This window comes from Alexandromys fortis, unplaced genomic scaffold (genome assembly GCF_014885135.2).
Source record: "Alexandromys fortis isolate MF-2015 unplaced genomic scaffold, M_Fortis_MF-2015_v1.1 scaffold_190, whole genome shotgun sequence".
NCBI lineage: Eukaryota > Metazoa > Chordata > Mammalia > Rodentia > Cricetidae > Alexandromys > Alexandromys fortis.
The window spans coordinates 1,665,791-1,690,611 of record NW_026068059.1 but is presented as its reverse complement, the minus strand read 5'-3'; the positions used below and the strand labels follow the sequence as shown (position 1 = coordinate 1,690,611).

Here is a 24,821-nt window from a genome sequence, read left to right as displayed (position 1 = left end):
AAACAGCAGTTTAAAATAAATGTGAAAGGAATAGCATTGGGTTCGGTAGTGTGTGTGTGTGCTTTCATGTACGCGTTTAATTTCATAATGATAGAACTCCAAAGCACATTCTACTTGAGCAGAACATAATTGTTATTAAGACAGAACTTGTATGAGGCCAATTATTTTTTATTGTTTGAGAATTTCACATATGTATGTAATATAAAGTTTTGGTTTAATACACTCCATGTCCCCTCCACTAATTTTCTGTCCCAACTTAATGTGTTTTTGCTTTTTTTTTTTTTGACTCACTGAGTCCAGTAAACTATGACTTATTTTTGTTATAATGAAATACTGTGTTAACTTTTATAAATTAGTTTATTTAAGTGATAGATAATGTAGCTTACAGTGAGTTTCACAAAATTTATTTTAAGTTTTGTAAATAACTTTTATCTAAATTAAGATGTAGAATATTTGTATCTGCATCTAAAAGTATCTCCTAGCTTCCTTGGTCATAGTGGTAGAGTAAGGTTTGCTTTCTTCTCTTCTAGACAACAAAGCTTTATTCGTCATCTCCATGTCAGATAACGGAGCCCAAATTTATGAATTGGTAGCACAGACAGTTTCTGAAAAGACGGTGTATGTATCAGATTTAATTACTTTTTTCTAATTGATACTCTATTATTCAAAGTACAAATGTTCCACAAACTTTGTTTTACTAAGATTTATTTCATTGTTTGTGTACGTGTGTGTGTGTGTGTGTGTGTGTGTGTGTGTGTGTGTGTGTGAGAGAGAGAGAGAGAGAGAGAGAGAGAGAGAGAGAGAGAGAGAGAAAGAGTTGTGCACATGTGTCCAGGTGCCCGCAGAAGCCAGAAGAAGGTGTCAGGTCCCCTGGAGCTAATGTTACAGGTGTTATAGGAGGTTGTGAGCTGACTGACATGGGTTCTGGGAACGGGATGGTTGTCCTCTGGAGGAGCAAGCATGTTCCCTAACTGCTGAGCCATCTCTCCAGCCTGCAACTTGCCTTTGTACTAAGATTATGAAAACCACTCTAGAAATCAAGTACTTCCTCTTGTACTCTTGCAAATATTCCTCTAAGAATTTCTTTTGAAATTGATGGTTTTGTTTTTATTTTATTCTACTGAAAATAAATTTTCTAAAGAAAAATTCTCAGAAGTGCCAAATTACTCTTTTAAATGAGTACTGTGTTCATGCTAGAGTTTTCTTTGAAGTATATTTTAGAGTCTCTACATGAGTGGTGCCAAAATAAAGATGTTCTCTGGCAGCATGGCTGGTGTTTGGGTATTTTCTCCTTTTCCTTGAGTGTATTGATCTGGTGTTTCTGCTTTCCTCCTGCCTTCTGGACCCCTCTCACCCCCTGAAGCTGGCAGGACCTCATCTGTCGAATGGCTGCTTCAGTGAAGGAGCAGTCCACAAAGCCCATTCCTCTGCCACAGTCGCCACCTTGCGAGTAAGTGCGCTGTTGTGCTTGTTGGGAAGACATGCGAAGTTCTTCATTAGAATGCCATCGAGTTTGGACATCTTTTGATGCTCAGGGATTCTTTCTTTTTTTCTGCAGAGGAGACAATGATGACGAAGAACCATCCAAATTAAAAGTGGAGCACCATGGCCTTTCAGTCACTGGTCTACAGAGCCCAGGTGAGCTGCAGAGGCAAGGCTTCCTGGAGGATGTACTCCGCTGCCTGTGAGAATGAAGGCTCTGTGCTGGCACCAGCTTTAACAGCTGCTGCCTGGGAGCCCTCTGTGCCAGTCTGCATTGCTCTGTGCCGAGTGCTTTCCCCAGTGCCTGATCTCTGTAGCTTACCTGGTTTACACTGCTCCCAGCGTTTCCTGATTGAGAATGAAATGTCCACTAAGGTGTACTCTACCTTTTCTGTTCCACTGACAGACAGAGTTTTGGGATTAGAATCGCCCATAATTTCATCAAAACCCCAGTCTCGTTCACTGACTACCCCTGGCAAATCAGAGGCAGAACATCTCTTTGTGACTGCAACACAGTTTGTGAAGGAGCAGCATGCAAATGGGACACTGAAGGAAGATGATGGCAGTTATCCAATCCCAATCCCAGAGCCACACATGCCTGTGTCAGAGGAGCGGTGGGCATTAGACGCACTGAGAAATTGTAAGTTTTATTCCTAACTTTTGGCAGAGTGCATGGTGTACTGGAAAGCTTTGTAGAGAGAAAAAGCAATGTGTTTTCATGAAAAAAAAAAAAGTCTAAACTATGGATATCTTCCCTTCAAGAAATTATGGCCTTATTCGGAAGAGGATATGAACCTCACCTCACCCCCCTGCCACTTTTAAAAGCAAACATTCCAGGAGTAATAAGGCTTTTTTGTCAAATCTCTCTGGGTTGGCATGGTCAGAGAAGGGAAGCAGTAGAGAGAAGACAGATGTGCTTGTCATCTTGAAGGGTGATTATAAATAATTGAAATAAATGTGTAAAATAGAACCACTCAGACAAAAGCAATAGCAGGACTCAAAGTGAATGCAGGGCTCAGGGTGCTTGGAGAACAGTGAGTGGACAACTGGCCTGCACACACTGTACAGGTTGGAGGAGTGTAGGAGATCGATTTAGGAATCAGGAAGATGGACTGAGAAGTCTTGCTGTTAAGAATTTTAAATGCCAGGTTGCATCCTCCGTATTTGATGGACAGACACATCACAGAATTTTAGGAGCTTTTCCAAATTATACATCTTCTGCATTTTATGTGGAGATTTAATATTCTTCACAATAGCTTCTTACATGCAAACCATCCCAGGGAAAGTGGTAGTGGGGAGGTGGCGTTTTAGGACTGCCATTTTGGGGAGAGATTAAGGTACTTGAGAAAGAGGGAGGTCTTCTTAGACCTGAACCCTACTTGGAGAAGAAGAGGGTCAGCCTGTGGTGGAAGAAGGGAGTTACAGTTATTTAAAATCTCATTTGTTCTGGATTCTTCCGAAGTGGCAGACTTGGTGATGTCTGGTAGTTTACTGCATGGTCCTAGAACTGCCACCACCTGCATGAGTTCAGCATAAATTTAGCCCAGGGGTGAACTGGATCTAACTTTTAACATCCTAAAGAGGCCCTGCCATAGTGAATAAGGTAATTTTAAAACCTAATGAATATTTTCCTTTGAACTTATATATACTACCACCAAATTATTGGAGTTTGAGTTTATTATGCAATTTTATTGTCTTTACCATATAGGAAAATTACTAGAAAAAATAATGTCTACTCTTGAGAAGAAAAAGCATAACATTTAGTTTTGCTGGCCTAACTGCTGGAGTGGACACTTGGTATTAATTGTATTTAGAACTTTTAAATAAGAGGGCCTCACTACTCAGAATGCTTAGCTCTGGTCACGTGTAATTTAATGTTATATTATGTAGAAGATCATATTTTTTATTGCATTTTTCATGATAAAAATGATTATGTAGGCTGGATGTAGTGGCGCACACCTTTAATCCCAGCACTCAGGAGACAGAGGCAGGAGGATCTCTGTGAGTTCGTGGCCTGTCTTATCTACTAGAGAGAGTTCCAGGACAGCCACGGCTGTTATACAGAGAAACCTTGTCTCCAAAAACCAAAACAGCAAAACAAATTGTGTAGGATTCCTATTTTGGTTGTATGTTGCTATGTGTTCTTAGTTTTAGAAGTCATGGGAAACAGCTGCCTGATTCCAGCTGGCAGTCAGTCTATGATAGTCAGTTTCCTTTTCTTCTCTTCACCCCACGTGACTCTTAGTGGGCTTGTTGAAGCAGCTGCTGGCCCAGCAGTTTGGTCTGACTGAGAAGAGCACCCAGGAAGACTGGCAGTCCTTCTCAAGATACGGGTCAGCTTCTGAAGAGGGGCAGGCAGAGATTGGCATCCAGGACTCTGAAAATGTTAAGGCTTGTCATGCCGGGGAAGGACAGATGCCTTTTAAAACTGGAACTGGTGACTTTGCAACTTGTGACAGTCCACGGACTTCAACTGAGTCTTGTGCTACACAAGATTCAGTGATACTGGCATCCCAAGACAGCCAGGCAAGTAACATTTTAGTAATGGACCACATGATCCTGACCCCAGAGATGCCTACTGCAGAGCCAGAAGGGGGTCTGGATGACAGTGGAGAGCACTTTTTTGATGCCCGTGAAGCACATAGTGATGATAATCCATCAGAAGGTGATGGAGCAGTTAAAAAGGAAGAGAAGGATGTTAATTTACGCATCTCAGGCAAGTGGCTTTCACATTTCAACTTTGGTTTTGGTTATTGTTGACTGTCTTATTTGCTGGAATGAATGTTGTTTCAATATCTAAATTGTGTGTGTGTGTTTATTCCTTCATAACAATAAATACTGAATCTGTTCTTTGCCAGACCCTGTCATAGGGACTGGGAAATTGAACAGTGAAAAATGCTGGAAACTCCATTGTTCTTAAGAAGCTTAAGTGCCTGAAGGGAGAGAGTAATGGAGAATAAAAAGCAAGTGGTAAGCGTCAGATGGCCAGACGGATTAGGAAGAAAATAAGGGCAGCAGCTATGGCCAGAGTGAAGCTCTGAGGGCACACGTGGTGATCGGTCTAAGAAGAAGCAAGTGAAGTGCAGGGAGAGGCCCTGTGGATACCTGGAGAGAGTGTTCAGCAGCAAGCACTGGAAAGAGTGCTGTTGTCGCTAGGGGACAAAGGCAGAAAGGGTATTTGGTAGTGAAGTGTAGTTCAGTCGTTATGTAAGCATTAAACTCTTAGAACCCTGACTAATATAAAGTTAGTCAGGAATTATCGTGAAAGTTTACTGAGGTTGGCTTTAATCTGAAGTAAATTCTGGTGGAGTTAAAGCTGAACTTGGGAGCTGTTGGTTCCCCCACTGTCGTTGCTTTTCAAGTTGTCTTATGACTCCATTCTGGTGGCAGTGCTAATCTCATCAGACTGTCCTGTCTCCACCAATAGGAAACTGTTTGATCCTTGATGGCTATGATGCAGTGCAAGAGAGCTCCACAGATGAGGAGTTTGCCTCCTCATTCACCCTGCAGCCTGTAGCAGGCATCCCTTCTGTGGACTCCACCCACCAGCAGCAATACTCCCCTCAGAATGCTCATTCTGATGGGGCAGTTTCACCATTCACCCCAGAAGTACTGGTCCAGCGACGCTGGAGAGCTATGGAGGATGCTTGTTTTGAGATCCAGAGTCCCTCTTCTTGTACAGATTCACAAAGCCAAATCCTGGAGTACATTCATAAAATAGAGGCTGACCTCGAACACTTAAAGGTATGTCATGTTTCTGTCTCCTTAGCACTTGATCCTAAGATCACAGCAGAGTGTATGTTTGGAGTGATGGAATCCTGAATCCTGATGTCCAAGTTCCGTGTCTACCTATTTTAATTTTTTTGGCCATTAGTCATGAATAGGCCTGGTTAAAAGCTGGTAATGACACTATTTGTCTTGTGACAAAATTACAAGAACAGAAAAGTTGTAGGTATGTAGCTAATTACATGTCTGTTTGGGTTTTTTAATTTTAAGAACCTAAAAGTACTTGGGACAGTTGTTCTCCATCATGTTGGATGATGTGGAGTGAGTTAAGTGGGTGTGAATCAAGACCAGGTAATGCTGTGACTTGCTGTAGCCTATTAATTATCTGTGACTTATGAAGTAGTATTGGCAGTTGCCCAGAGGCCATGACAGGTAGAAATTGGCTCCAGTGGCCAATTTCTGTTATCCAAACACATGAGTATGAATGGAGTGTCTTGGAAATTGGTCGTTAAAGACCACACTGTGGTGGTTTCTATGAAAAGGACTCTTTTAACTTATTGAAAATAAATTATTTTCAAACAATATGTTCTGATTATGGTTTCTCTTCCTCTAACTTCTCACAGCTTTTCCCTACCTCACCATCCATCCAACTCCACACCTTCTTTCTCTCTCTCTCTCATTAGAAAACAAGTAGGCAATTTTCAAAAAGCAAAACCAAACCCAGACTAAACAAAAGCAATAACAACAACAAACAAACAAAAGCAGGAGAAACACACACAAACAAAACCCATAAACACAAAATTGGAAACCATAACAGGAGCGAAAGACCAGTAAGGTGAAAACGTTGGCTCTGGTAGACACAGCTACTAGAGCCCATGCGCTTTTTTCATGACATCATTTAATTGGGAGATGTAGTGTTCAAGTCTTTGCTCCCTTGGTTTTCTTTCAATTCCACATAATAAATAGATTTTCCCCTTTCGGTCTATTTCACGTATTATCGTTATGTGGCTAGCAAGGTGGGGTATCTAAAAGGCCTCTGTGTTCATCTGTCACATGGTGTGAGACCATTTCCTGGGTGACTTCCGCCATGGGCAGGTCACCTTTACTTGCTTCTCCAGTATTTTACATAGAAAGTTGTTACTTGTTGAGGTGAGAAATGGGAGAAGGAAATTTACCTCCTTCTCGGCTAGCAGCATCTTCAGTGGTCAGTGTTGATGCTGAAATTCAGGGCCATGCGCCTATAACAGAGAATACCGTCATTCCCATTTTCAACTAATTTTATTTTTCTTGTGCCATCCCCATGGAAAATCTTGGATGTTGCAGAAGGTGGAGGAAAGTTACGCCCTTCTTTGCCAAAGGCTGGCTAGCTCAGCCCTCCCTGACAAGCTCTCAGGTATGTGAAATGGTGGCTTGTCTTGCTTAACAGCACATGGACATGTGATTTATTATTCTTTAATATGAAAATCTGTGATTTCTTTTCTTTCCTGTCTGTAGAAACTGCTTGTTTCTAAACATAATATATCAAGGCTGCTGACTTTGCCCTTCCTGCTCTCAGAAGAGCTGTGGTTGTCAGCTCCTGTGCCAGCCCCTCCTCTCTCTCTTCACCTTTTCCAGGCTGAAGGCAGAGTGGAAGGAAGCCTGGTGAACCATAAATTCAGTAGTAGAACCTGCGCTGTGCTGCTTCAATTCCCTTGTGAGGAGCCCTGCCATACTTTGTGCCTCTTCTGACACCGAGGCCAGCAGGGCCCCTGGTGCAGCTCAGCCTGTGTTCATGGGCCAGTTCATACTCATTTGCTTGTGTACTTGGAGGGTACGTTTTATGGTTTAGAAGTGGACAGGACCATGTCTGCGGGTTGTACATGTGTTCTTCACAATGTTAATTTTTCTCTTAATTGGACTTCCACATATCTTCATTCCTCTCAGATAAAAGTTAGAGCCCGTGTCCCGGAGGTGACTGCAAGCTGTTGGATTTTGAGTGTCGGTCCTATATCAACCACATCCTGGCTCCAGTGTGGACACAGAGAGAGTGTGACAGAGGATCTGCCTGGAACCACCTGGGCTCGGCCATGCCCCAGGGTGTCCCAAGTGGGACTAGTTCTTCAGTTTGGCAGCTGCACAAGTCTGTCAGTGAGGGAATGTCAGTTCTCTCCTCTCCTCACTATCAGAAATGCATTTTGATTCAGAATAAAACCAAATGTATAGAGCTTTGGGTGTAGGATATAAAATTGTACGTAGGTAAGACAAAGAGAAAATCAGATGTATTTATTTGATTTCATTCCATATTTGAAAGCACACTTTAATTTTTACTTTGCCTTGTTTTGTTTTAATTGAGTAGTGGGAGTTTTAGCCCCTTGTATTTAGCACACCCAAGGATCAATTGTTCCTGAAGCCAGGGTCAGGTGGGGGATGGGGAAGTTAGCAGAGAGGCAACACAGAAGAGAGAGGAATACCTGACCTTCACTAACCTGTAACCCCAGCCGCTCTGTCCAGAAGACTGCCTTTCTGGGGGTCATCTCAGCGATGCTACGTGACTCCTGTGTGCGGATGCAGATGACATGAGCTATGTGCTGTGCAGTTGGTCAGCGCAGGTGGACCTCTTCCCACCCCAAGGCAAGCATCTCTTCTGTATAACTGGCCTCCACCCCAATTAACAGGAATCCTCAGTACACTAAATGGCAGGCACTTGAAAATGGGTGTATTTCCTTTGTTGTCTTTTCTGTTGATAGTTGGGATTTGGGAGAGAAGAAAACAAATTTTTATTTTCTTGATTATAAATTTGTTATTCTTGGTATTGTTGAATTTGTATAATTATATATTGACTGGCACTTGTATGAAAAGTTCCCTGCAGAGTGAGCAGGACATAGGAACAAAGAAACGGAATGCTTCAGTGGTGGTGGGGTGCTGCGGAGGGGAGGGGTGGGGGGAGAGTCTGAGAAGGTTTTCTAAACTAAATCACTACTGAGTTGAACCATGGCTGTCACTAGCCACGGGTACTGCTGATTATAAGGCCAGTAAAAAATGAGTACCTGGATGTTTGACTCTAATTTTTTTGCACTGATGGTGCCAAAGGGCTCTTCAAAGTCACAAGCAGAGCCAAGAGTGGGCAGAGGAAGGTGTGGCGGAGAGTTGCTCACATCACCCCACTGCCACAGCCCTGCCTGCATGGCACCGTGACTGGCCTTGGGAACTGAGACCAGAGGTGAGCAGTGCAGCCACCAAGGTGCTGGTGGTAGCTGCAGTGTGGGCAGCACCTGTGGAGGGTGAGCTAGTCAGAGCTGTGGCTGAGAACTCCTTACTTGTGTTGGCTTTCAGTGGTTTTCTTTGTGTATTTGGTAAATATGTTTTTGAAGTGTTCTGTAAAAAAAAATCATTTGTCAAATCTAAATTCTGTTAATAAACAAGGAGTTCACATGTTACTCACATCTTGCAGGAGGGCCCCCTGAACTCTGGGGGCAGTCAGGATGTAATTTTATTCTCCCCTTAGTGCCCCTCAAACCCAGGTTTTTCTCACTGTGGATGGTCCCCTAGCTGCTTTTATGAACCTCTACAACTTAACAAGTTTGTCTGTCTGGGTCCAGATTCCCGTTTCTGCCCTTCTTAGATCGATCAGCTTGGATCCTTGTACCTCATCTCTAAATTGGAATTGTATTTTGAGTCATAGGTCAAGCATAGCTCAGAATGGGCTTTGAAATTTTGATGTGGAACATTATAAGTGAAGTTTGGGATTTTGAACTCCCTGTATCTCTTAGGAGAAGCAAGTAGAGACCAAATGGTTCTGTTGTCTTCCAGGCAGCCTCTTACACTACACCATCTGGGTAGCTCATCAGGAGAAAACCAGACAGCAGTGCTCTGCTGGCTTCCAACACTACAGGTCCTTCCATGGTCCTCTAGCACAGCTCAACTTGAACTCCTTTCTCCTGGTTGCTTGCTCTCCTTTTCCTGACTCTCAGCCTCTCTTAGGGTTACAGCAGGGCTAACTGGAAAGGTACTTTGGCATTGCTCCAGTACTTCCAAATAAATGCGTATTTATTACATCTTCAGGTGAAACCTCAAAACCAAGTGAAATCTGAAAAGAAAAACAAAAAACAAAAAAAAACCACTTTTTTGAGAGCTCCTTTTTCTTACCAGCCTTACTTCTTGCCTGTCCCTCCCCTTTTGGCCTCCCGTGCCTTCCATTTCATTGTGGCCATTATAATCACATCCATTTGACTTTGACATTGCATGTCCCTTCCATGGTGGTGACAGTAGGTATTCCTCCTCTTCTGGAATGAGGTTATCATCGTCATAGTTATCTCCAAGTTGGGTGATGAGAAGGTGCAGTCTGTTTCTGTCCTGAGGAGTACTAGGCCAGCAAGAGGGACACAGCGTCTTCTGCAGAGCCAGAAAGTCGTATGTGCCATGGGCACAACCCCTGACACTGCTCTCTTGTGAGCTTAGTGGCTCTTCTGTCACTAAGTGGCAGATTATGTGTGGAGTGTCTCCTTTTCAGAGAAAAGCCGTAATCAAGCCAAGCCAGCAAACCTTCAAAGTACTGTAATTTAAAAGGATGGCTTTGGCTGTGTATTTTGTATAGTTTCAAAGCAGCCAACTGGACTGTTGGAGTTCTGCTGCTTTCACAACCCAAATTGTAACTATTTATTGTCTCACATGGGAGGTTATTACATGGGTGTTTTCGCCTTTGTCTTCTCCAAACACCTTCTAATGACCTCTAGAAAGAACAAGCCCTCTTTTAGAAAGTGTTTTGTTTCTTTGTCTTTGGGGGAGGGAGGAAAAAAAAAGTCCTTCTTTGCCTATTTTTAGGAGCAGAAAACTGTAAGTATGCTTCCTAAGATGCAGTAGTTTACTCTCTGCTCTGCTCCTTGGCATTGGCGATGGTCTGGTGCCTTCGCCTGTATTCCAGCCAAGCAGTCTCGTCTCTGCAGGTGTGGGAACGTGTTTAGAGCCACTTATGCATGCTCTGTACTTCCTTCCCTCTGTGTTGCAGAAGGCACCATAGGACCTTAAACTACAACATTAGCAAGACTTTGCAGAAGTGTTCCGTAGACCATGGTTTTGTTTTTCTCACACTTCACCCCCATTTAGTGTGATCTGTAAAATTGTTCTTTCTTCAAGAAAGGAGCTTTCTTGTTCTGCCTGTTTGCCTTCCCCATGGGGACTGAGGGTTTGGGTAATAAATTGATCAGGAAAAAGGGGGACTCCTAGAAACCAATCCCTCCCCTCCATTTCCAGGTGCCACCCGCTAAGCAGACACTACAGCATGGTGACCGTAGCGTGCACACTGTTGGTTTTTAATGAGCCTCTTCCCCACTAGAGTGTCTCACTTTCCTTGTTCACCATACAATCATGTACTCTTTAACAGAAATTGCTTTTAAGAGAAATCTGGAACTATCTTTAAAAAAAAAAAAACCTTATTAATAATCATGTATTTTTACTGATCACATTTTGAAATGCCTAAAAGACTTTATTGCTCTAATTATCCAGATGTACCTTTGTAAAAAGCTCTTTTATGAATTAGCTGATAAGGCTGTATGTTTCTGGAACAAAATATTGGGTCATCTAAAACTTTCTGTTTTCTGGGGTCTGGGAAAATAGAAAATAAGAGTTCAAATATTAAATAAGCTTAAAAGAACCAAGTATGTGGCTTTTTATTGTATGAATTCCGATTTGTCTCGTGCAAATTGTTCATTATTTGAGACAGGGTCTCGTCCTGGGCTGGCCTCGAGTCCCTGCCTGCCTGTGCCTCCCAAGAGCTGAAATTACAGGTGTCACCACCACACCTGGCTATACAAGTTATTTCTGAGAAATTGAGTGGACAAGGAGCCATTAACTAGTCTCCCTGGCAGTGGCTCACCTGCCTGTCCTGCTTCTTGTGACATCTTTACTGGTAGACGGGTCTTTGGATCATTGCAAACCTCTGCAGCGGGTGCAGGTGGCTGACCTCCCCCTGCTAGCGAGGCCTTGTCCCTGGATTTTAAGCACTGGTGGGTTGGGCATGGCAGAACATACTTTTGATACCACTTGGCACTTGGGAGGCAGAGGCAATCTATTGAGTTTAAAGGCAGCCTAGTCCTCATAGCGAGTTCTGGTCAGCCTGGGCTACACGGTGAGACCATGTCTTTTTTTTTTTTTTTTAACTCTTGGTATATTCCATTATTACTTTTTAAACAAACTTGGAATTATACATATTAATTTTGCTGTTTTCACCATTTTTTGTTTTTTTGAGGCAGAGTTTCTCTAGGTAGTCCTAGCTGTCCTGGAACTCATTCTGTAGACCAGGCTGGCCTCAAACTCACAGAGATCTACCTGCCTCTGCCTTCCAAATGCTGAGATTAAAGGTGTATGCAGTTTTTCGCCTGGCAAAAGCTGACAGGTTTTTTTTTTTTTTTTTTTTTGCATTTTTGGGGGGGGGGGTTTTTTTTTTTTAATAGAAGAGTTTTTTGTTAATTAATTAATTAATTAATTAATTATGTATTCAACATTCTGCCTCCATGTATGCCCGCACGCCAGAGGAGGGCACCAGATCTCATTACAGATGGTTGTCAGCCACCATGTGGTTGCTGGGAATCGAACTCAGGACCTCTGGAAGACCTCTTAACCACTGAGCCATCTCTCCAGCCCCCAAGTGGTGAGGTTCTTGCGCCAGCTTTTTCCTTAGAGAAAGTGACTTACTGCTGTCCTGGGTGAAAAGATGTCTTCTATCTCTCATGCCCAGTACTGACTTCCTCAGGGGCAGCAGTTTTGATTGTTCAGAGGTGCTGTTCATTCAGAATGCTGACTGGCTTTTGCTGTTTTCTGTATTTTGAAGCATAGTTGTAATGTTCACTTATTCATGGGAGAGTAGTTTCAAATATTCTGGGGTACAGCACCTGAAAAGCCTATTAAGATGCTTAACAAAATATGATTAGTATTTTGAAGTATTTTTGGTTAAACCTTTTGGACATTAGATTCTCAAAAAAAAAAGTTCACTATACTCTAAGCCTTGTTTGAAATCGACAGGGACAGCAGAGGTTGCTCAGTTTAAGACCATGTACTGCTTTTCCAGAGGACTGGAGTTCAGTTCCTGGGAACCGTTCCGGAAAGCTTATCACCCTCTGTAACTCCAGCTCCAGAGGACCTGACTCCTTCTTCTGGCCTTCGTGGGCACTCAACATAAGTTGGGCTGGAGAGATGGCTCAGTGGTTTAAGAGCATTGCCTGCGCTTTCAAAGGTCCTGAGTTCAATTCCCGGCAACCACATGGTGGCTCACAACCATCTGTAAAGAGGTCTGGTGCCCTCTTCCGGCCTGCAGGCATANTTCCCGGCAACCACATGGTGGCTCACAACCATCTGTAAAGAGGTCTGGTGCCCTCTTCCGGCCTGCAGGCATACACACAGACAGAATATTGTATACGTAATAAATAAATAAAATAAATATTTAAAAAAAAAAAAGAAAGAAGTCCTTACTCCTATCTCCAATGGCAAACATGCATGCATCAGGACATAACTTGAACACCATCCCCACTTGCTCCCAGCCAGCTTTCTTTTCAAAATACAGAAAATGAAGCAATTTTCATATAAACACTTAGGTGTGCTTTTTATATTCCTCTTCCATACCCTATGATTATTTCAGCAAATATTTAATATTAATATAAAAGGTAAGAGGTCTAGACTGGGGTTTCACTCGAGGCTCTGGGTTCAGTCCCTGTCATCACCTGCGTATGTGTGGGTGTAGGTGTGTGGGTGGTGATATGTCCAGGATTGAGGCTTCATAAAGTTACAGGTTTTCAGCTGGTCATCCGGGGCACCCTTGAGGGAATCTCGCCCTGCTCTGCAGGTGAGCAGCGGTGAGGAACCACTAACTGTCGTTAGGTGTCCTGTCTTCCCTCTCCAAGACTACCACTCGCCATTGCTTCTTGTCATCAGTGCAGATGTCAGCAGGATGGAACAGGAAACGGTGTCCTCGTCAATATAGGAAAGTAACTGTTGACTCCCTGACATAATCAAGAGGTACACAGACCACACAGCATCAGGATCCAGTTCCACCCCATCTTCATCTTTGTCACATGATCTTGACTGGGTAACCCGCAGATTTCCACTTTTCTCACATGGAACAACTGCCTACGTGATATTGAGTCAAAAAGCCAATTTATTATACATTCAAAGAAGATTGCCCTTACCAGGTGAGGCAACACAAACTGTAAAAGTATTAAAATTTCATACAACTCTCTCCATTTGAAAAATTAAACTCTACCAAATTCCATTTCTGTGACCTCATGCTGTTTTTTGAAACTCAGTCTTAAACTCAAGTCCAATAAACAAACAAAAAACCTTAAAAGACAATAAACTAAGTATGCAGTCAGTACACACACGCAGTAAGATGGCTGGGGAGATGGCTTGAATTAAGCAGTTGCTGGCCAAGTATGAAGACCAAAGTGTGGCTTCTGAGAACCCACGTAAGTGCCAGGTGGGCTAGCAGTCTGCTTGTGATTTCAGCCTTAGACAGAGACGGTGTTCCAGAGCGAGCTAGCTAGCCAGACTAGCCGTATCACAGCTCCGGGCTTGATTGAGAGCCCTTGCTGTGTTGAGTAAGGCAGAGGAATGATTGCGATAATTCCACCATCAGGCTCCGCATGCATGCACACATACTTGATCAATCAGGAGACTGGGAAAGGGAAACTATAGTGGCTTTCCAATCAACACATCTTGTATCCTTTTTCAAAAATGTGCCTATGTATGTACGTGTTCATGTGTGCAATGCATATGTGTGTGGATGCCAGAGGTCAACTTTGGGTGTCTTAAACTCTGGCCATCTCCTTTGAGACATGGTCTATCTTCAGCCTAGAACTGCAGGCTGGTTGGTGAGTGAGCCCTAATGTTCCTCCAATCCCCAAACTGGGCTTACAAGTATGTGCCACCCCAATGAGTCTTGTGTCCCAGAATGCAGTTTATGTGCTTAGTAAAGTAGGAGATTGGCTTTTATACTTGCAGTTTAGAATTTATTGATGGAAATAAAATATACACGCATAACTGGAAAAGGTAGTTAATACAAACCTACAGGGTAATTTTATTTTTAAAAATCCCACACACCTTTAATCCCCGCACCAGGAGAGAGAGGTAGGAAGACAGGCATCTGTAGGTTCAAGGTCAGTCTGCTCTACCTAGTGAGTTGTAGGGCCTACACAGAGCCTGTTTCAAAATACCAAAAATAAAACCCAGTTTACTAGGATTGGCAGGATGGCTCAGTCAATGACAGTCTGACAAACATGAGGATCCGAGTTCAGTCACACTTGCGTGAAAGGCTGGCAGGTTAGCAGAGGAAGAGCTGACTGCTGGTTCCTGGGAGCATGGTCAAGCATTGTCTGAGGAGGGACAGTGAAGTCCCATTTCCCTCCCAGCTCTGCCCACAGCAATGGCCTTTTTGGAATGCAGGGGCTAAACTCTGAGTGCCCAGAATATGAGCTAACTGGATTGATGAGTTGTCCAGCTGATGTGCCACCATAATGATGGTTCTGGTTCTGGCGTGGAGAATAAGCCCCGGGGAACTCAGAAGACCACCATGTATTTACAAACTAACAGCTCGGGCGAGGGATAAACTTTTTTTTTTTTTTTTTTTTTTTTATGTCCAGCTCCTGAAAGCAAAAGACTCAAGTCTTACGTTCCCAAGCTGCCTTCTTAGAAACTTTTGTGGATACATTCTAACTCGGGCAGTCAGTGACATTCCTTCAACTATAATACATATGGAGTCTAATGTTTGCTCTCTGTGGGGGGGGGATTGGCTTTCTAATGGGATTATGTGGGAAAGGTTCGGGATCTTTAAACATGAGTTATGATTAACTTACATGCTCAACTTTTTTCCTTCATCTCTCTTCAAAGATACATCAAGCGGAATTGCAATCAAGGCCCGGCAGACCTAGGAAATGGAAATAGGAATCTTGTTATCTGGAGCCAGAATAGCTGGGCAGCAGTGACTAAAGAGGCCATTGATTAATTGGCTCACTTATTCCTAGCTTTGTTCTTGAAAACAAGGGCTTACTGAGTGTTTGATGATAGCTTGAAGAAGGTAAAAAAGGAAAGGAAAAAGAAACATAGGCCTCAGGATCCTTGTAGTGTTTGTTACCAGGCCCTATGATCTCTTTCTTTTTGACTGCCTGATGTTCCCTTTGCTATATTTCCAGTGTAACCAGGTCATTTTGCCACACAGCTCCACACTAACATCTGCATAAATTGCTTCCTCTACTCTCCAGCCCGCCACACATGCGACTACCCATTTGACTGTGCCAAAGGCCCAGCCTTTACCATGCCACTTGCCTGCCCAAGAAACTACACAGACACTGGTTACCACTCTAGTGAGACTGAATTGCTCAGTCTCTGACAGGTTTCTGATTTACCGAGCCAGCTTTATTTTCTTCCACATCCCACTGTGACCTCTCGGGAGGAAATTTAGCCACTTCCTGTCTCCCTGGCCTGGCTTTTCAGGTCCTGCCTGCCTCCACTCCACATGTCCCCAAGTCTGAAGGCACCACTTCCTTCCAGCTGTCAAGGTCCTGCTCACACTTTTCCTGTCACCACCAGTTACTGCCCTCTGTGCGTGAGTCTTCCTCGTGACCCTTCTGACCCCCTCTTCTTAGTTAAAGTTAGTGTTTTTGAGTGCTTATTCTGTGAAAGCTAACTAATCACATTTTTATAGAGGACTCAGTCACAAGAATGAAAGATATCAGTTCCAGCTTACAGAGTATAAAATGTTTCGGGTACTGTACATTTGACAGACAGTACCTGTCATCTTTGTTGGGACCTGGAGGCAAGTGCGTGTCACCTTTTTCATAGATAAGGCCCCTGGAGCTAGTGGCGATTCTGATGCACACCCTACTGGAACCAGGGTTCAGGACTTTGTCTTTGCTACTGGCTGCAGAAATAGTTTCTTCCTTAAAAGAATGTACAGCCAACTAAACATTAGTGCACTAAGCCTATAATCTCAACCTTCCAAAGACTGAGGCAGGAGAATCATGAGGCTCACCTGAGCCAAATAGTACTACCCAGCCTTTAAAAACAACGGAAGCATTTGCAAATCAAATGTCCTGCGAGGCTGGGCAAGTGGCTGGCTGGGTGAAGTGCTTGTTTCTCAAGCAGAAGGACCTGAATTCGGATCCCCAACACCCATTAAAAGCTAGACCTGGTGGCATGTGTAATCCTTGTGCTGGGGGTTAGAGGGCAGGCAGATCCCAGAGTCTTGCTGGCCAGCCAGTTCAGCTAAAATGGCAAGCCCAGGGTTCACTGAGTCAACTTGTCTCAAAAAAAAAAAAAAAAATGTGGAGAGGCTCAGCCCAGCCAATAAAAGTCCTGAACTTCACAGGGTGGTTTTCTGACTTTCACCGGTGTTAGCACAACAAACACACAACAGTGAGAGTAAGAAACAGAAGAGGAAAGAGTGGAGATCAATAGAGGAAGATGCCGTGTGCACAGAGGTATGTACACTAGCACACACAGGCGTGTATGTCGCAACACAGACTTGTATGTATGCATACACGCACATGCACACACACACTTGCATACACACTCATACACCGTGTTCCATAAAGTTCACTACTTAGTAGAAAGTTCAATGCTCGTTGTATATGCTCATATTGCCAACCATAATTGCAATTCTAGGCCATTTCCTCACCACATCCCCCTAGCCTCTTCTCTCAGCCTCTAGCAACTGCTTCCTGCCCACGGACTTACCTATTTGTATTTCACACAGATGGATCATATACTACGTGACCTTTCGTGACCAGCTTCCCAGCATAAAGTTATCAGGGTTCGCACTTCATGCATCAGTATGTCACTCTCTTTTCAGCTCATTAATATTCCATCGTATGGATACACCACATTCTGGTCCCCTTCCTCTGCTGAGAGATTCTATACAGCCCTTGCAGCTGTGGATTTTCGGGAATCCCAAGGCGCCTGGCGTGAGTCCAGCTGGAATGCGTGGACCAAAGTGCCACGTGGTTCTCCATCTGCTGCTATATCCTTAACTTCATGATGGACATGCCTGAATTGATTCAACACTGCTAACGGGATCTCAAGTTGGCCACAGATGAACTGTATTTACCTTCGAGGCCTCCCCCCCCCCCACTCTTCCTTCCTCTAATGGCAAGCTCAACCTCTTGGGTTTTTGAGTTAGTTTCAGCCCCTTCCTCTCCACTATTCCTATGTCTGGGAATTACCTGTTAAGTTTCCTCACTCTGCCAAATTTAAAGTTCTGGTTTAGATGCTACCGTAACCGTCCATGGGTCTCCTCTTCGCTCTCCTTTTCCATTCTGTCGTACTTATCAGGATCCAGCTGCTCAGTCAATCTTCCTAAAGTCCAGCTGTGCCAGTCCCAAGATCAGATGCTTGGGATGAAGTGGAAACTTCAGGATTTCTAACCAATTTCTGGTTAGAGAGCAGCAGAGGAGGGAGGGAGGATGGCAGGAAAGTGATGCAGGTACTTGTAAGACTCTGTGTGTGTGTGTGTGTGTGCTTACACGCGTGTGTGAGTATATGTATATGAGTGAGAATGTGCATGTGTGGGTGTATGTGTCTGTATATGTGAGGATGTGTGCGTGTATGTGTGAGGGTGTGCACGTGTGAGTGTATGTGTGAGTGTGTGTATATATGTGAATGTGTGCATGTGTGAGTGTATGTATGTGTCTGTGCATGCATGTGTGAATATATGTGCCTGTGAGTGTATGTGTATATGTATGTGTGAGTGCATGTGCTTGTGCAAGTATGTGTATTTGTGTGTGAGGGTGTATGTATGTGTCTGTGTGCGTACGTGTGTGAATATATGTGCCTGTGAGTGTATGTGTATATGTATGTGTGTTTGCATGAGAGTGTGGGCTTGTGTGAGTGCATGTGCTTGTGCAAGTATATGTGTTTGTGTGTGAGGGTGTGTGTATGTGCATGTGTGAGTGTTTGTATGTGAGGGAATGCGCATTTGCGTGTGTGTATCTGTGAGTGTGTGCACATGGATTAAGCTGGAGCCAGGTTCAGTGGCATATGTCTGCAGGCTCAGGTACTCGGGAGGCCGAGACCTAATTACCTGAGTGAGTCCGGAAGTTTGAGACCAGCCTGGGCAGAATAATGAGATTCAGCATAAGAAAACCAGCAGGTGAGTAAACAACACTAATTCTGGGGGACATTCCTCAGTGGTAGAGTACCTGTTTAGCGGGTATGAGAGCCCCTGTTTAACTCCAGCATGAAGGGAAGAATCTGGAGGAAAAGAAAGTATTTTTGTGACCCAAACCCAAGTGACTACTCAGTGTTCCACCCTTTATCTGTGACACTGGGGTTGCTGGACTACCCAAGGGCACTCTAGACACCCACACGGCAGGCAATTCCATTGTCTCAAGGCCTCCAGTTGTACAAAGATTCTAGGTTTTGGACAGCAGACAGTCTTGACTTTGACCCTTCCTAACGTGTGTGACACGGGGCAGGCGGTAACTTCACTATGATGTAATTTGCGTCATCTGCACGGCAGGGAGAACAGCAGCCACCTTGCGGGCTGAGTTCTGAAGCATCAGCGATGCACCGGCAGAGCGCCGCTTGATGAACGGCAGCAATTAGCATTCTGTTATTTCCTACCTACTCCTCCCAGCACAAAATACCTTTTGAGAGCTCAATTATGCCCATTTTCTTAATTGCCAGAGAGCCTCAAAAGTCTATTGCACCAAGGTGAGGAGCACAGGTAACAACAGAACTGGAGCAAGCTATGAAAATGTGTGGCTTGTTTTGCTTTTTAAGGATCTCATTAAGATCTTCGGATGCAGTTACTTTGGGTCAGTTTGCCAGCGACTTTGTTTTTCCCTGTAAAAGGCAGGTACTCTGTGTGGCAAGAGATCCAAGGTACTCTTGCATGTGCACAGACTCATGCTAGCCAGCCAGGAACTCTGGGAGCTTCCTGTAGCCCCCATCCCCAACCAAGATCCAATGCTACTCAGGGAGTCAAGGGTACTTTTGCTCAGCATCAGGTAGCTGGTGTGAGCTTTCCAACCCATTCCCATGGTCATTAGTAACTGGAAAGTACAACTAGAACCCAGTCTGTAAAGTGCAAAAGTAGCAAGGAGCTGTTTCCTCCGACTGTCATCCTAACCTCTGACATCTTTCCCTTGTTTGGACTATGACGAGACAAACGCTGTGAGATGATATGATACCAGAAGCCCAGACAGGAGACCATTTATTTAGCCGCAGTCATCTAGAAGATTCCATAACCTTTTATAAGCCATTTGTTATATTATGTGTCTATTGCAATCCTGGTGTAGGCTGAAGATGTCTCTTGTATTGCTTCATAAAACACTGTGATAAACCCAATGGAAACCGCCCTCACTCGGTAGTTTTGCACCAAGGGCCGCCCCTCCCTCCTTGACTTCCTGGTTTCCCACTCCCCCACCAGGCCTCACTCCCTGCGGGGCAGCCACAAATCAGCAGTGAAACTTCCTAGAAATCAAACAACCTCCATCTCGCAGCCTGCTCTGTCTTGCTGCTCTGTTTGCTTCCAGATGTCAGCCCGGTGAAATATTTCTCCTAATCAATGTTTTAACCTTCTCGCTGGTATTTATTCAACTCTGTTGAATATATTGTATTACACCGAGCTGCGTGGAGGGGAGAGTAAATCTGAATTTTCCCTCTGTTCTCTGGAGACATCACAATATTTCCTATTCGCTGAGGTTATTGCTTTGCTAGGGTATTAATGAGTGGTTTCTCTACTGGAAACTACATTGCTTCCTTCCTCCCCCAGCCCCCAAACAAACAGTTCTGAATTGGCATGGAAACTGGGCTTAATTTCTGGACACATCTCTCCCGTCCTGGAGTCTCTTGTTCCTCTGCTGGTAATTTGGGGCTTCCATCTGTCCGTCCCTCTGATCCTGCCTCCGATAATGTGATTAGCGCCCCCACCCTATGGCTTTTCATTTGCTCTAAATTATTTCAGAACCCGTGTGCTGTATTTTCATTGTTTAGATTCAAGCTATAATTGAGGAAGAGGCCGAACAAAAGAGCTCCCTTCCCCGTTTCTCTCACCATAGTGTTGGTGAGCCTCGCCATTCTGTGTCTCAGTATCCACTTAGAAATGGGAGCTATGTTTTTAATGGCAGCCCAGAGGAAGGAACCTTCAGGTGTAGTGCAGAAGAAGGGTGATGGTGGCTTGTTTACCCTACTTTGTGCTTAATGAGACTTTACAGATACTGTGAGTTTGAAGCACTTCATCTCTTTTTATTATCTAGCATTTATTAAATGCCAACCATGTGCTCTATTAAACACAGCGTGGTTCCGTCTGGACTAAGTTTGAGTTCGTGAACAACTAGAAACAACCTGGGTGGTGTGCTTCATCCTGGAGATGATTTTCCAAATATTTTCTCCTAATTTATTAAGATGAGATCCTGCCCATAGGGCAGCTGATTCTGAAACTAGATGCAAACATAAAATAAAGCATCCTTGAAGAAAGATATGGCAGGATGCCCGCTGAACTTTCTACATAACGTTGATTTGACCTGTAGTTTTACCTCCACTGTGGGGTTAAATTTTCTAGTTGTTTGGTTTTCACTATATTTTTCTTGCCTCTAAGATGGTCTTGATCTTTTCACCTGGCACCAAGTGAGGCTGGAGACATGGCTCCATCTCCAGAAAGGGACCAGGAACCTTACAGAGCCAGAGCTGGGGTTTTAGGTCACTAAAAGCAGTGGTACAGCTTCATCCCATGTGGTACCTGGCATTCTGGAGCCTGTGTGCGCACCGGGTTGGCAACTAGCTGGTGGAGTGGAACTGTGTTTCAAGCAGACCATTCTCATCTGCAGGCAGAAGATGCTGCTCCGAGACTCATAATTGACTAAGTGAGGTACTTCCCTACTGTGGTGATAGATGGGGACACGTATGGCGGTGTCTGTGAAAGCCCTTCGTGAACCCTGCAGTGCTGTGGAGCTTAGACGTTAGAGTGTCCCAGTCAGGTAACGATTGCTGTGAGGAAACACCATGACCAAAAGCAAGCTGGGGAGGAAAGGGTTTACATGGCTTATGCTTCTACATTGTAGTCCATCACTGAGGGAAGTCAGGACAGGAACCCAACAGGGCAGGAACCTGGAGGCAGGAGCTGATGCAGAGGCCACGGAGGGTGCTGCTTACTAACTTGCTCCTCATGGCCCAGTATCAATTGCTCAGCCTGTTTTCTTACAGAACCCAGGACTGCCAGCCCAGGGATGGCACCACTCGCAGTGGGCTGGGCCCTTCCCCATCAATCAGTAACCAAGAGGATGCCCTTCAGGCCTGCCTACAGCCCGGTTTTATGAGGGCATTTTCATAATTGAGGTCCCCTCCACTTAGATGACTTTAACATGTGTCAAGCTGACATAAAACCATCCAGCACAGAGATGGAGCTGGGACGACACAAGGACAGCCAAAAAGTCCTTACTTGAGAACTTGCTGTTCCATCTGAACACTTTCCTGTGGGAGCCATATAGACTCAGTGCTGGGCATTGGATTCAGGGCCTGTCCCATGGTAATTACATGATCCCACTGGGTGACTCTGTCTTCTAGTCTGCTTTTATTAAAGTTCTTATGTTTTTACCCCCTCATTACCCTCACTGTTCCCTTCTCCCTGACCCATTTAGATCGTTTCTTCTCTCCTCAGAGGTCTCTTCATGTGTGCATGTATGTATGTACCTGTTTGCATATGTGTGAGACTGTGCACATGTGTATGAAGGGCATCTCTTCTCTCTTATTGGTAGGGTCTCTCCCTGAACCTGGAGATCAGCAATTTGGCTAGTCTATGCGGCTTGCTCCAGGGATCCCCATCTCTCTGTCTCTCATGGAGTCTGGAATTATAGGTGGTCTGCCACTGTATGAAACAGCATCTACATGGGTGCTCAGGATCCAAACTCCAGTCCTAAAACTTGCACAGCAAGTACTTCATCGTTGGTTGTGTTTCCTCTGTCTATTTTCACACATACACACATACTCATGCACACACACACACACACCACATACATACACACTCATGCACACATACCCACACCACATACACACACGGACACATGCACACACACAGCTAGATTGTACATCTGAGAGAAAATAGGCACTATTTGTCTTTTGACGTTCTAGCCCCGCTCCTACTGAGTGAGACACAGGGCAGCGGCTGAGGAGGGTAATCAGTGAGTTCCACTAAGGCAACACTTCTGTTTTGTATGCCATCTCAGGGTTCCTCAGGTGAGCCGCTTAGGATGTGGGGGTAGCCTTGCAGGGGTATCCCCAGGACCAAGTATAGTGTGAGGCGCCTAGAAGCCCCTAATTTCTCACTGAGTTCCTTTGCAGGATGACCTCCCTATGCAATACATTCCCCTCTGTCCAGTCATTTCTTCCTTCACCTGCACTATAAAACAAGTCTCGCCTCTCCCCTGGATAATAATCTCGTCTCTATGGCTTGGGAGAGCAGACGCTTCTTGTTTGGACTATTAAGTTTATGTAGGTATTTCTGCCTTGGGTAGCTATTTTTGCTCTTATCTTGTAGGTCGCTTTCCATATCTAGTTTATAAAAAAAGATCCATTTTATTTTTAAATTATGTGTGAATGTGTCTATGTGTATGTACACATGAGTGCAGGTGCCTGCACAAACCAGAAGAGGGCAGCAGATCTTCCTGGAACTGGCATCACCATGGTTGGGCACTGCTTGATGGGAGTCTGAGCATTGAACCTGGTCCTCCACAAGAGCAGGAAGTGCTCTTAAGCTCTTAACAGCTGAGCCATCTTCCCAGTTCCTAAGCCAAATATTTAAGACAATCACACAGCGGGTTTAGTCAGCATTTGAAAAGCAGTGTGTGCTATCAGAAGTTGGAGGACAACTGGGATTCGTCTGTCTTAGAGGAACGAGGTATCATTGTGTGCACTGAGCTCCATTCGAGACTTACTGTTCAGGGACTGGAGACCACTGTCCTTTTAGTGGGAGGCTTAGTCTGACTCAGGACAAAAGCGGTAGATAAGACATGTTGAGAGATCATGCTCATTTTTATCCCATCTGCTGTGCTCATTCCTCACGAGTGTTTGTATGGGGTCCTTTTATCCTTCCTTCTTTCCTTCCTTGTGTGTATGGTGTATGTACATGTTTGTGTGTGTGTGTGTGTGTGTGTGCTCTCGCGTGTGTGCATGTGTGCATGTGTATATGCATGTCTGCAAAGGTCAGAGCTCAGCCCTGGGTATCTGCCTCCATCACTGTCTACCTTATTTTTCTGAAACAGGTTCTCTCACTGAGTCTGGAGCTTGCTGATTTGGTTAGACCAGCTGACCAAAAAGCCCATGGACCTGACCATCTCCACCTTTCCAATGCCAATCACAACCCAATTTTATTTTTTGGCATGAGTTCCAGGGATTTAACTCAGGCTCTCGTTCTTACAGGGCAAACACTTTGCTGAGTGAGCCATCACCCCAGTCCTGTAAAGTGTCATTTTAAAAATGAACACTGGTCCTCCTTTGTGGATATGTGATCTTTCTCAACAAGGCCATTAATGCTATTTTCCCGGTAACACTTGAGTTTGTCAATACTATTGCTTTGGTCAATAGAGCACTTAGGCAATTATTGCGTGCTCTAGTATTGAGCATCTTCACTGTACTTAAGGAAAAGTACCTATGTGTCTCAAAACAAGGTCCAAATACACAAACGAGTGGCTGCTGCTGGTGTTTCGGAGAGAGGGATGTTGGAATATAAGCCAGGGCCATAGAGGAGGTTTTTTTTTTTGTTGTTGTTGTTGTTTGGATTTTTTGTTTGTTTGTTTTTGACTTTCCACAAGAAGTGTCATACTTTCCAAAGATTCATGTGGTTTTTAGTCTTGGGCTAAGGAGAAACTGGGAATCCAAGAGTTCAAGGTGGAAGATGCTTCATGCAATCTCCTAGTTCTCTGGAATGCCCATGCCTCAGACAGGCCTGGCAGCTGGCCATCCATCTGCTTGTATACTCCCAGTGCCGGGGAGCTCATTATCTTCCTAGGAAACTCATAAATTCTTTCTTATTTGAGCTAAAATGAGTCCCTCTATGGCTTTGATTTATTGGTCCTGGTTTGGAGCACGGTAGGGAAGATCTTAAATATTTGAATGTGACTTTTGTCTTTCCAAATTTAGGTAATTAAATTCTTTGAAAATTGTGTGTGTGTGTGTGTGTGTGTGTGTGTGTGTGTGTGTGGCTGGAGTCTAAAAGAACAAGTGGTGGAATGATTGCATGTTAGACTCTATAACACTCAACATGAAGCTTTTGCTGCAGGCCCAGCTAGCTGGTGAAGTCTTAGCATGTCAAAGCTGGGCACTGCCCACTACCTAACAACTCAGTGGTCCTCCCTTCAGCTGGGATGAACGGGTCTGGCCAGGGTGAAGAGAAGTCCTACTGTCCTTTTTCTTCTGCTGTTCTCAGTTCTCCGGGGTGTTGCACCCCCATTATGTCTTCTGGAAGCAGAAAGCACACCCACTTTTTCCTTCTGTCTCCTATAGTGCCTAACGCCTTACCCAGCTGCTCAGTGCAGCTGACAGAAAGGACTGGCCAGCATTCTGTTGACATACACAAACATGTAGGAAAATGCCCATGTGAAATGTAAGGAGATACATATATCCAATGCATACATATACACATATAAAAATATATATAC

General features: G+C 44.3%; 1 protein-coding gene and 1 long non-coding RNA gene across 4 annotated transcripts in view; one reads left to right on the top strand and one right to left on the bottom strand.

Moving 5' to 3' along the window:
* The window catches only part of Arhgef12 (Rho guanine nucleotide exchange factor 12), a 135,897-nt gene extending 125,060 nt beyond the window's left edge, over window positions 1-10,837 (top strand). For all 3 annotated transcript variants that reach the window (XM_050120065.1, XM_050120064.1, XM_050120063.1), the window contains 8 exons: window positions 531-618; window positions 1,364-1,450; window positions 1,559-1,638; window positions 1,889-2,122; window positions 3,728-4,198; window positions 4,910-5,226; window positions 6,532-6,601; window positions 7,132-10,837. In XM_050120065.1, coding sequence (XP_049976022.1) covers window positions 531-618; window positions 1,364-1,450; window positions 1,559-1,638; window positions 1,889-2,122; window positions 3,728-4,198; window positions 4,910-5,226; window positions 6,532-6,601; window positions 7,132-7,142 — 1,358 coding nt within the window. In that variant the 3' untranslated portion in view covers window positions 7,143-10,837. The remainder of the gene's footprint in view (window positions 1-530; window positions 619-1,363; window positions 1,451-1,558; window positions 1,639-1,888; window positions 2,123-3,727; window positions 4,199-4,909; window positions 5,227-6,531; window positions 6,602-7,131) is intronic.
* A 2,371-nt stretch (window positions 10,838-13,208) lies between these two features.
* LOC126487376 (uncharacterized) lies at window positions 13,209-17,051 on the bottom strand. The gene is made up of 3 exons (XR_007588353.1): window positions 16,906-17,051; window positions 15,027-15,097; window positions 13,209-13,305 (listed from the first exon to the last, which is right to left on the bottom strand). It is a non-coding gene; the product is annotated as an uncharacterized lncRNA (long non-coding RNA).
* Between the last annotated feature and the right edge of the window lie 7,770 nt (window positions 17,052-24,821).